Here is a 12,825-nt window from a genome sequence, read left to right on the forward strand (position 1 = left end):
TTGGAGTCTGTCCTATCTGGGCTGGCGTTGAAAGCTGCTCAGTGTATTGTTGCCGGAGATTTTAACCTTCATATGGATATACCATCAGACCCGGATACCATCAAACTCCTGGAGGCCACCGCCCCCTTGGGTTTAACGCCATTTCTCGTGGGGCCTACCCATGTGAAGGGGCACACCCTGGATCAGGTTTTTTCGACCTCCCCCCTTGAGGTGAAGGAGATAATTCCGGTGTTGTGGTCCGATCATTGGTTGGCCAAATTTTTGGTCAAGGGTGTGATGAGACCTGTCAATTTGGGGTCTCAGCAACAGCGACGCGCCCATCGGGCCTACCACTCGTAACACCAGCAATGCTAGCGCAGGCGGCGCTTGAGCACCCGTGCTTGTGCACGGGGGATCTTGAGAAGGACCTGGAAGCCCTGCAGGGCTGGTTAATGGATAGACTTAATGATCTTGCCCCAGTGATCGCCCCCCGTTCCACGATGAAACGGGTTTCGGCCCCGTGGTTTACGGCGACACTGGCGTCGGCCCGGCAGTCCTGTAGGGCGGCGGAAAGAGCTTGGCGTGCCCAATACGATCCGGAGGCTAAACTGTTGTATAGATCTGCGGTGAAGGCCTACCAACGGGACATTCGTGCTGGAAAAAGGGTTTACCTTGCTGGGAGAATTGAGGCTGCCGCTAACTCCTGCAAGGAAATCTTTTCCATAGTGAGGGAATTTACAGCCCCTCGCTCGAATGTCGTCCATGATATGCCCCCTAAGTCTTGGGCGGCGGACCTTGCCAAGTTCTTCACGGACAAGATCAGGCTTATCCAGGATTCCCTTCACCTGGTGGCGCCTGCGGGTGCAACCTGGTTAAGGGAGGACCTCCACCTTGCCGCCTCATCTGGTCCACTGCTGGCAGCTTTTCCTCCCCTGTCGGCCGCTGAGTCGTTAGGACTCTTGTGCGCTCTTAAATCTGGCTCGCCCTTGGACCCTTGTCCGGCAAAGTTTCTTGCGAGAATGGCGGAAGTCCTAAATCCTCTGGTCAACCCGCTGCTCAACCTTTCATTGAGCCAGGGTTTGGTCCCATTAGCCTGGAAGCAGGCTATGGTGATCCCCTTATTGAAAAAGCCTGGTCTTGATCCGGAGGCATTGGTCAATTATCGACCAATTTCACTCCTGCCTGCCTTGATGAAAATCTTGGAGAAGCACATTCAAATGGTGCTCTCCAATTTTTTGGAAGGGCATGAGCTTTTGCATCCGTCCCAGTCAGGCTTCCGCCCTAGTCTCAGTACCGAGACCGCACTTCTGGAGGTGTCAGAAGACATCAAAGGAGTTTTGGACTCCGGAGGCAGGGCCATGCTGGTCATGTTGGACCTGTCGGCGGCATTTGACACCGTCCCCCATGAACGCCTGCTCTCGAGACTTTTCGAGATAGGCCTCAGGGGGACGGTGCTCAGCTGGTTTTCTTCATTTCTAGCCGACCGCCGACAAACGGTCTGGACCACGCCGGATTCTGCTGTGATGCCGCCTCTGGGTGTTGGGGTCCCTCAGGGCTCTATTTTGAGCCCGACCCTATTTAACATCTTCATGACCCCTTTGGCGGCTCTGGCGGAGTCTTGCGGGGCCCGGATCGTGTCCTACGCTGACGACACTCAGCTCCTCTTCTCCTGTGAGAGGGGAGGAGATTTTAATGGGGAGAGCATCCGGGAGTGCCTTGGGGCTGTCTTCAGATGGTTTAATCTGGGTGGCCTCAAGTGCAACCCCGAGAAATCTGAGGTGCTCTTCTTCGGGTGTACGTCTGAGCCTGACTGGCATGACTGGTGGCCTATAGGCATGTCTCCCCCTTCTGCTCCATCTGCAGTGGCCAAGAATCTGGGTGTCAAGATGGACAAGGGTCTGTCAATGAGAGCCCAGATTCTGGGGGTGACGGGCACCTGCTTTGGTCTCCTGAAGGTATTAAGGAAGTTTCTACCCCTGTTATCGGAAGAACACCGGAAACTGACTGTGCAGGCTCTGATCGGGTCCAGGTTGGACTATGCCAACGTCCTATACCTGGGCCTGCCGGAGTATCTGCTACAGCGCCTTCAGGTGACGCAAAATGCGGCGGCGAGAGCCATCTATGGTCTTAATAGGCGAGCTAGGGCGTCATGCCTCTTGCAGGCCTTGCACTGGCTGCCTATTCGTAAGCGCATTATCTTTAAGACGCTGACTCTGACCTATAAGGCCCTACACTCTGGAGGTGCGAAGTACCTCCAAAGGAGAGTGTCCTTTTATCAACCGGCACGGGCACTTAGATCAGAGTCACAGTTTCTGGCAGTTGTACCGCGTATTCAAAAAGCCCGCATTGGGGGTCGTTCCTTTGGTCTGCGTGCCCCCCAGCTGTGGAATGCTCTGCCACTGACACTTCGTGGTGCCACGAGTTTACTGGCTTTCAGGAAAGGTCTTAAAACCTGGCTGTTTACTTTATAGGTTTCTTTTTTGGTTTATCACATTTTTGTTTTGCTTTGTTGTCGTGTTGTGTTACCTACTGTAGGTCTCGCTGTGAAAGCGCCAGGATACTCTTTTTGAGTCGCTGTGCGCTATAAAAATAAAATGTAACATAACATAACATAACATAACACTTCTGTCAGCTTTAAATGTATACGTTCTGTCTGTTTCCTACAATTGAAGAATTGAGAGAGGGCTTCTCACTCCATCACGCTCATCTAGTAGCAACAAGCAACAGGAAAATGTTTTTTGTCACATGTCTTTATGATAGATTATGTTTTCAAGTTATGTCCTACTCTATGATTTACTTATGTGTTATTCCTTTTAAAGGAAATGTTTAATTGACTTTTGAATGTCGTTTTGAAAATATTAAACTAAGCTGAATAAAGCTTATAAACTTTAGAATGAATGGTCTAATGTTCAAGGTGATTCGAATTGAATGATCTCCCTGGACACCTTGTTTGTTTTTTTCATATATGGGAGGTCCAGTCCAGGGAATTATGGAATTCTGGTCAGAAGACGCAGAAATATAGATATTTCTTTAATGGGGATTCACCTATTATCAGAGTTAAATCCTTTTGTCATTTAGGGATTCTTTTTGCAAGCAATGGCGCATGGACTCAACAGGTCACTAATGCTAGCTCCAAGATGACAAGGATTTGCCAGAGGTTTTTAGGTTTTCACACAAGTTGGGCTGCCGACCACTTAAGGAGCTGATAGACATATGCAAAGCTAGTGGACCGTCCACTGCCACATTTGGAGGCAGTCTGTGGGGTTACACCTCGAGCTTCCCCCTCCAGGTAGACGAGAATTATTTTTGAAGCAACTGTTATGTCTGCCCGTCTCAGCCTCATCAGTGAGCATACACAGGGAAGCTGGCCAGCAATGTTTGGAAGATCTGCTCCTGGTAAAACTCTTATTACTGTGGTACTCTAGCTGGTAGAAAGCGAAAACTGGTTTCACCAAACCAGTGATTTCAGAATATCTCACTCTGAACCATGTTTTAAACAATCCCTGGCACTCTAACACTGGCGCGTCCTTTAGTAGGATATTTAATATTTCGGTTCTCCAAGATCCTCTTAAATCCTTCACCCTTGATAAAAGCTCTATCAAGAAATGCTTTCTTAGTTATAGGCAGGATCCTAGATTGTGTTGAGTTCAGAAATCTGACTGTTATTTATTATATGTCATCTGCCCTACAGGTTGGTTGTCAATATTACTTATCTAGTGTGCCTAAAATCCAGCTTCGTGTGGTATTGACTAGATTTCGAACTGGCATAGCTTATCATTTAGTTGCCTTTCCGGTAATGAAGGTACACCCTTAGGATAGGATGCCTTGCCCTTGTGATGGGTGCACTAAGAAAAGCAATCAGCACGTTAAACTTTTCCGTTAAACTTTTCCGTGGTTTCTACACGCATTTGCGGAGAACCCATCTTAAGCCAATCTTTCTGGCACAGAATATTAGAGACTATTAGCTTGTGCTTAGCTAACTGTATGCACTTGACAACCCATCCGTGCATCCAAATGTTGCACTTTTTATCATGAAGGCAATACAACTCAGGGAAAGGATGGTTTAAGATGTGGTTGCTTTTTTTGTTTTAACTGATGCTTTATTTATCTGTGTATTCTTTTTTTTTTATACCTGTATACACTTATTATGAAGGCAATATAACTCTGGTAAAGGATGCTTTAGTTGAGGTTGATATATTTAACATTGAGGTTGTATAATGTATTTAACATATTTGTGTATTTTCATGTCTGTATATTTTTAATTGATGATATTATGGCTGTACCTTTATGGCTATCTGTTGAATAAAGCTACTAATCGAATCAAAATGAGGAAATGTACTAATTTAGAACTCCATTTATTCTCAAAACCCAAAATAAATGTGGATAAATACCAATAGGATGGACAAAAAATAAATATGGATAAATACAGACGGTAATGTTACAAAAATAAATACCATCACACTGGGATCCCTACTTATAAAGAAATCTGGCCTTCCGGATCCCAGGTGCCATGTTTTTACATTTTGTGATATTCGAGTCATCTTTAGATCTGTCCAGCTCACACATTTCAGTTCACTGTACTTCATGATACCACTCACATTACTTACTGCAAGACACATCTGAAAGAGTGACAATGGGAGAGCAGTAAACTACAACAACAAAAACTCAAAAATACTGAAAGTTAAACATTTTTATTGCAGATTACTTAAAAACAGTTCCATGCTAGAGGAGCATACATGAAACGGTTGTTGACCAGGGAGAACAAGAATGAAGGTACAGTTCTTTGGAGGCTTAGAAACATTGGTTCTTGATTTCTGAGAGGTTACAAAAATCATGAGCATCCGAGGCAGAGGTTTCTCAATGGAGAAGCGAAAGGGCACTTTCTAGTTAGAACAAATGCTGGTGTAAAGACTATTGGTGAAAGGTGCAGTGTCACTAACACTTAGGCCCCCATTAGGATGGCGGGCGGATCGCCCCTGCCAGGCCAGCGGTAGCCACCGCCGGCCTGGCGGGGGCGATCTGCCCGCCATCCGTGCCGGAATGACCCCCCACCATATTACTATGGCTGGGGGGGGGGGTCGCTTTTCTTTCAAGGTCGCCTTGCCACCGGGCGGAAAAGGGTTCTCTATGGTGGCGGTGTCTGGTTGTATGATTTTACAACGAACTCCGTTGTAACGCATGCCTTTACCACGCATGCGTTACAACGGAATACTATTTTCACGCTTTTCCTTCTCCACGTTTTTTCCGTGGTGACGTCATAAATAGAAAAAAAAAAAACGCCCGTTTCCTTCCCCTGCGCCACCGATTTCCTGCACATCTCCTCTAAAGGTTAGTGGTTTATTTTTGGGGGGGGCAAGCCCCCCCAACCCCCCCTTTTTTATTTTTACCCTTTACCACACATGCCTTTACTACGTACATCGTAGTAAAAGTATGCGTGGTAAAAGCTGTCGTTGTAACCACGCATGCGTTGTAATGCATGCGTGGTTATGGTTTTCGTTGAAAATGCCTCGTTGTAGTGGCCGTTTCCCGGCTGGGGGGGGGTCGCTTTTCTTTCAAGGTCGCCTTGCCACCGGGCGGAAAAGGGTTCTCTATGGTGGCGGTGTCTATCAGACACCGCCAGCCATATTAGTATGGGCATTTTCCAATGCCTTTCCGTGGCGGCATTGCCACCACGGAAAGGCATGCAGAGTCTGCTTTGGGGGCCCATTGCGGGCCTCCAGGGACTCCTGGGGATGCACATGGGGGGGTACCTATGGTACCCCCCCGCATATCAAAGAACAACGTGGCAGGCACTGCGCGGTGCCTGTCACGTTGTGCTTTGAAATGCACTACATGTATTTTTACCATTGCGGCGGGTGGTGCTTTCAGCACCGCCCGCCACAATGTTAAGAATACAGGATGCGCCTGCCACTGTGGGGGGTGCATTCCAATTTCCCCCACGGGACCCCCGCCCTTAATGGCGGGCAGTCCCTTTCCACGATGGGATGGCGGGCGGGAAAAGTCCGCCCGCCATCCTAATGGGGGCCTTAGTACCTGGATCTTGCAACTGGTAAAGTAACTTTTGGCCTTCCAATTTCAATACACCTGAGAAGGGAAAGAAACAAGACTTCTTTCTCTGGATATGAAAAACAATCAAAGATGGCAGATGCCACTAGGAGCAGTGAATCCTAAAAAAAAAAAACATATGAACTTTTACTTGCAAAAAAGCACTTTTTTGTAAATGGTGAAGCAAGCAGAAGATAGCAGCTGCCGGTGCCCCTGAAAATAAAAACTAACAAACTTCAGAGGGACGGAAGAGGTGCGGTGGAGCAGCAAGTGGGGTGAGCGGGGGGGGGAGTCAATGCGGAGGGGGGCAGGAGCAAAGGAAATAGTAAGGATGAGTTTGAGATGGGGTGTCTGGAGAAGGGAGCAAGCAACCAACACAAAGTGCATAGTGGGTACTTCGGTGGAGGGAGGAATGGATGAGGGTGTAGTAAGCAGCACGAGAAAGCAAGAAAATACATGCACTCTTAGAGTGCTTAAAGTATAAGGAAAAAGTAGTTCTCTGAATGTGAGCAGTGGTGGGATACACACAGTCCATCCAAAAGGATGGTAAGAAACCTATCCCTCCAAGGGAGAGACAATTACAAGAAAAAGAGGAAAAGCCATTGAATAAGATGCAAAAAAGAAAAAAAGTGACAAGAAAGCTAGCCAGTGGCAGTCAATGGGCTGGATCCAAGCCGTCTAAATTGTAAGTATGATCCACAGGAGGTCTTTCACAATTGTTAACCAGACCAAAAAAGGACTTGTACATTGTGCACCATGCTTCTGAGCAAGAAGCTTAACAAAAAAGCACATACTCAGTACCTGGATCAAAAATGTAACATGAGGCTCTTTTGATTTTGGGATGCAATTTACCACTGATTAATTTAATAATTTTTAGTGCAGAGTTAATCAGTAAACATCTGATTTACTAGTTTTATGAAGTTCACATTTTTGAGATACTAGAGAGCAACCTCAACCTATAATGTGAGCTGAGAATTAGCATATAAAAGCAAAGGGTTCTAAAGATGGCTTCATATTTAGCTTCCAGGTCATCAAATTCTAAAAATACAAACTCTAGTTCTAGTGTCTACTTGGGTCAAATACAGAGTGCAGATCACCAGAGAACAGGTTGTCACTTTAAAATCATGCATCCTCAATCACTCAAAGTGGACATCCAACAGTGTGTTTTTAGGTGCTCTGTTTTAGAAGCACATAGATGAACGTGGCTGGTGCATTCTCTTTGATGTGGTCAAGTGGATGAGCAGATTTCTGTGAACAGGTTAGTGCAATTGGCAATATCTAACATATCCTCGGCTCACTGTAACGCTGGTAATATAAAGAGATGTAAGGCAGTTGATTATCACGCACCTTTGTCCGTAACCTTGGTTTGAAAATACAGTCATGACAACCGTGGCCTGACGCTGACTACAAGTAATATCAAAGATCAAGGTGGATACATTTTCACGTACATTTGTCTGTGACCTCTGCTTGCAAACAGTCGTCAGATTGGTGGCTTGATGCCAATTTGTCTTTATCAAATTCTCTTGCAATTTTGAGAGCTGTACTGTTAAGACCAACAGACTGCATGTTGGTTATCAGGGAGACCACCACGCCTCTCGGGGGAAGGTGACCATCGGTGTCCGGATGTGAAGTGTCAGACTCTTCGGGAAGGATCAGCAGGACGCTGCTCCCACCCACCGCACCCCCGGTGTGGGAGACGTAATGTCTCTGTTGCCGGCACTGACCATACTCCTGCTTACTCTCCACTGCGGCCCATCCCATGGCGTACTTGCCATCCTTGTCCCAGGACATCTCGGTGTTTGGCACTGGGGTCCACATCATCGCTATGGTTCCTGGTTTGAGGTAACCACGTAGGAGCTTCCCGCCAGCATTCTGGAACCTTGACACTTGGTAACTATACAACAAGACATTCCCAAACGTGAGCAGGTCGCCTACTGTAGACACGAAGCCACCGCCAGCCCACTTATAAGAGTTGTCCACATACGGTGCGTTTACCAGGCGGCCTTTCTTATTATACACATAATACCTGAAAAATAAAACATAATAATAGTGTTAAATGGAACTCTGGAAAAAACCTGATCTGAATGTAATGCAATCTCCAATGATTTGTATTGCTAGTCATCACTCTTGTATAGTGCACTACAGGGAGGAATCTCAAGGCACTGTGGTAAATACATATATGTACAATTGATTGAAAATACCATTCCATTCCCAAAAACGTTATTTCGGTCAACTAGGAGCATAAAAGTGCATACAAAGAATTTTTTTGCAAATAAAACCATGTAAAATGAGAACAATCATTGGTGGCTACATAAGTGTTTTTAGTTTAACAGCGTTACAAAACAGTGCAGAGGTCGTAAAGTGGTGGTGCCGGACAAATTGTATCTCAAACCCGTACCCAACTGTCAAAAATCTTTCCCCTTGGAAAAAAGGCCAGCTCTAAGTTAAAAAGTTTACACATACAATTAGCAGAATAAAAACTAATTTAATCGTCAGACTTAGGATTTGAGACGTTAAAAAGATTAAAACTGTAAGTTTTGTTATGAAAAAAAGATTAAAACTGCAAGTAAAGATATTAGCAAATGGAAACAGTATGTACATTTAAGACTGAGATAACAAGTTTAAAAAGGTCCAGCGCATGCGCCACATTGAAGTTAAAAATCTGAATACAGCAAAGACAATAGGCTTGCGAGTGTCAAACTTCAGGACTCTGAATGCCTCCTCAGATTGCACGAACCCTAGATTCCTATTCATATGCGTACAATCTATTGTAAATACATATACGTACAATATATTGTAAATACATAGACATGCAATAGATTGTAAATACATAGACATGCAATAGATTGTAAATACATAGACATGCAATAGATTGTAAATACATGGACATGCAATAGATTGTAAATACATAGACATGCAATAGATTGTAAATACATGGACATGCAATTGATTGTAAAATAAACTGTGTTCAAGCAAACCTGCTGATCGGTTAAATAAGATATTAAATTATTCTTCGTAGCAAAGTAATAATGACCCTTATTTGTACCTGAACCTCATCGCTGTTATAATGAAAGCTGAAGTGATTTATCAAGGCCATTTTGGTACATTCAAAGGCAAACATAACAAATATATCCTATAAAGAGATAGCTAGTTTATCAATTACACGTGTGACACGAGTAAGTGCAGAAGATGAGTTCGGTTTAGGATCAGCCCTGGGACAGATCTGGAGAAGTTAAGTCTGGATACCTCTATTTCTGCAGTTTCAGTCCAAGAAAAACAACCAAAAGATGCTGGAGTCAAGAACAAAGTTTCTCTGCAATTGTATGTTTTTTTTCTCTCATATCCGAGGATCGCCTATTCCTCTTCACTGGCGGGGACTCCACGTAATCCTGTGCACGTTGCTATTGTCTTCTGGATTCACCAGTGGGAGGGTGGTGTCCAGGTAGTATCCATCTGCCCAAGATGGCTGATGCTTGCGTCTGCTGTACCAGGGGATGTGGTGGCCTCATGCTGTGGCTGGTGTGCTCCTTGAAGTTTCACTAGTGATAGTTTGTTTCTTCTCACATTTCTTCCATGTGCCTGGTGACAACCTGTGCCCATGTGTCTTGTCACGTGCGCCATTCACTATTTCTTGGTTGATGTATATGTTTTTGGAGGTTCCCACCATGTTGCGTTACTGTTTGCACTGTGGAGTGCAGTTTAATTGTGCTCATTTGAGTGCGTGTTTGTATGATTGTCTCGTGTGGCTGAATATGGCAAGTGTGTCATTATGTTACCTTGTTTATTTTCTGTGCAACAGATGGCAATGTCTTGTGTCTGGCCTGCCTACACCTGCATGAGTGATATCAGTGCTGAGAACATGTGATGCACGTGGCATGTACAATCTGCGCTCCACATCTATCAGTTGGATGAAGTCACTCCAAGAAGGGATGAGCAAGAGTCATCATTGTTTTGCAACTGAGCCTGGGCCTGTACTTCAGTGTCATCAGTAACCTGCATCCTGGGGTGGACTTTAATGCAAACAAAACCAGTTCCTTACCTGCTACTGTGTGGACCACCTGATCTTCACACGCGACCTAATGAGGAGTATGGTCTCATTTTAAATACAAAAGAAGTCACAATTAACTCTTGCGCATTTAATGTTTTGTTTTAAGCTCAACGCGGGTTTGAAAAGCAGCACTGAAGCACCACATGGGCCTCATCTGGAGTTGGAGAAATCCAGTGACTACGAAGTCTTTATCAGTCAGTGGGGGGATCTCTAGCCAATATTCTTCGGCCACAACCCTTGGGCTTAGGGGCGGCCTTAGGCATGTGCAAGCTGTGCACCTGCACACGGCCACCAAACCCCAGGGGCCACCACGCCAATATATATCCTTAATATAATATTCCTCTGAGGATGGATACATAGGCCTCCAGCTCTGTTCCCCTTCCAAACACCCTGACCCCTCCCCCCCTCTTCACTGGCCTCCACGCTCCGCCCCGCCCAGACCCCCTCTTCCGGGGCCCCCTACCTATGCTCCTTGCCCAGGGCCGCCATGAGCCGCCCCTGATGACAAACACTTCCGTTTTCAGGCATTCCCTGAAGAAGTTCTAGTTTACTTCTGCCTAGAGGCCCGGGTGCAGGGGGTTCTTCAGTCTGGGCACCACGGACCTGCTTCTGTGTCTAAAGAATCAGTGCAATATGACGTTTGCCGCTGCGGGAGGCAGGCTTCAACTAGTTTGCGGCCCGTTGCTGGAGGGTTCCCGTACTCTGCACCACTAAGCCTTGTGCATGGTACAAAGAACTTTAAACTTTAGTTTTGCTCTGCTGAGAGCCGCAGGGGTCAGGGGAGGTCCTGGAGACACTGGCTCAGTATGTACCATCATCATCATCATCACACTCCCTCAAGACACCTGGCTTAAGGCCCGGGGATCATCAACTCACCGGGAGCCACAGCAACATCACCCAGAAGCAGGGCACACGTCCTATAAAAAGAAGTGGGGGGGGAGGGCTGACCAAGTAAGACAATATGCAAATGACGTCACGACATAGCGCTAGAAAAGAAATAAAATAGTGCTAGTTGTGGTATTCCATGCCCGTGACTTGTTTAGGGTTCTTAGAACCTGGGGTGTCATGGGTAGAACCCGGGGAGTGTGTTGGCGGTTGCTGTGAGGAGTGGATGCCTTTACACACTGTTCCCTGCTGTGGATGTCAAGCTGTTCCTACCTACGAATAAACTAGTGAGAAACCTGCATCTGTGTGGACCCACTTTCTACACTAGTTAAATTATTTGTGTAAATACTGAGATAGACTAACCCATTTGACAGTCTTAGAGTGTCTGTATTTGTATACAGGGACAGAACAAAGGCAAAAGCAGCCTCTCTTCAGTACCTGCGAAGAGAAGGCAAGCTGTGTGCCTTTGTTTCCCTGTAGCAATTACATTTAAATGTAAGGTTCCTGGCGGCCCCCAGTCAGCATATACAAACAAAAGGAGGCTGGATGGCCCCTTAACGTCGGCCCAGCTGGAGGTGAAAAAAGGCTCCCTCGCTGCCTGCACTTTGCTGCTGGGAATGGAAAGCAAGCAACGTGTTGGATCTGCTGAACGTGTCCTGGTGTCTGAAAATTACACCAGGACAAGTTCAGCATATTTCTGTGGGGCCCAACTTCTTGGCAGGGGGGACAGCGTCAACCCTGTGAAAAGAGTGGAGGGACGCTGTGTACCTGCGTGTAACCCCAACTCGTTTTCAGGGCCAGAATCTGTGCGACTAAGCGTGGCGGCTCATAGGAGCCTCCTCAAGGCAGACCTTTCAATTTCACATCGAAAAGACATTCCCAGGACCAGGGCTCGAGTCGCGGTACCACGCGGGTGGCGTCCCCTGACTTATTTTACCGGGGGGACACCGTCCCCCAAGCCAAACAGGAGCTCGACACCTTTTGTGACATCCCTTCCTGTCGTGACGTCACTTCCGGTGACAGCGTCTCCTCCCCCCCCCTCTTTTTTTACGACTTGTGCCCTGCCCAGGACGGTCACTGCGGCGCATCAATGTCGACAAGACAGACACTGATCTCATTGCTAGTGAGGAGCTGCTTAACACTTTACACGAGGGTCACCCCAGGGGTCTGTACTTTTTTTTGTCACTAGCGAAGTTTGGCGATGGTTGTAAAAGTCCCCCGTTACCGGTTACAAATATTTTTAAGGGACTACGAGATAATATTCACTCTGATAAAGTTCAGCCAAGTTGTAAAACATATGCACAACTTTTCTCTGTAAACTTACATTTTGCAAAGATTTACCATAGCCTTCTGCAAAGATTTACCATTCACAAAAGCATTGTACAAGAGAAGGCAAACTATTTAAAAGTATATTTTATGCTGAACTATTTGTTTATTTTATTTTTATTTTAGCGATTTTATATAGTGCGAACTTTACCCGAAGGTGTCAGAGCGCTTTACATAGGACCCAGTTTCAAACATAAGGACTGAAGATTACAAGCGGACAAAAAGTTTGCAAATTTTTGACTTACATAAGAACCAGTTGAAAGCATACGGACTTAGGATTACATACGTTATAAAAAGGTACAAACGGAAAAAATTGCAAATGTACAAGAGATAAAGTCACACAAGGAGGAGATACAAATGGATAAATTCTAGGCATATACTAGTGATATCTCTATCTACTTAGGGAGGGGATACACATGGATATACTCTAAGAGTCACATAGGAATGGTAGAGAGCACAGCGGACTCCTGCATAAACTAGTGTTTAGAGTTATCTCTATATACATAGGGAAAGGGTAAGACTGGATATACTCTAAAAGTCAC

The 12,825-nt window shown here is 45.8% G+C and overlaps 1 protein-coding gene across 1 annotated transcript in view; it reads right to left on the minus strand.

Annotated features, from left to right (window-relative positions):
• Nucleotides 1–4,654: 4,654 nt before the first annotated feature.
• The window catches only part of LACTB (lactamase beta), a 229,285-nt gene continuing 221,114 nt past the window's right edge, over nt 4,655–12,825 (minus strand). The window contains exons 7-8 of the mRNA XM_078685276.1: nt 5,500–8,050; nt 4,655–4,955 (exon numbers count right to left, since the gene is read on the minus strand). Of these exons, the coding sequence (XP_078541402.1) occupies nt 7,465–8,050 (586 nt within the window). The 3' untranslated portion in view covers nt 4,655–4,955; nt 5,500–7,464. The remainder of the gene's footprint in view (nt 4,956–5,499; nt 8,051–12,825) is intronic.

The sequence above is a fragment of the Lissotriton helveticus genome, chromosome 3_2, assembly GCF_964261635.1.
Source record: "Lissotriton helveticus chromosome 3_2, aLisHel1.1, whole genome shotgun sequence".
NCBI classification, from domain to species: domain Eukaryota; kingdom Metazoa; phylum Chordata; class Amphibia; order Caudata; family Salamandridae; genus Lissotriton; species Lissotriton helveticus.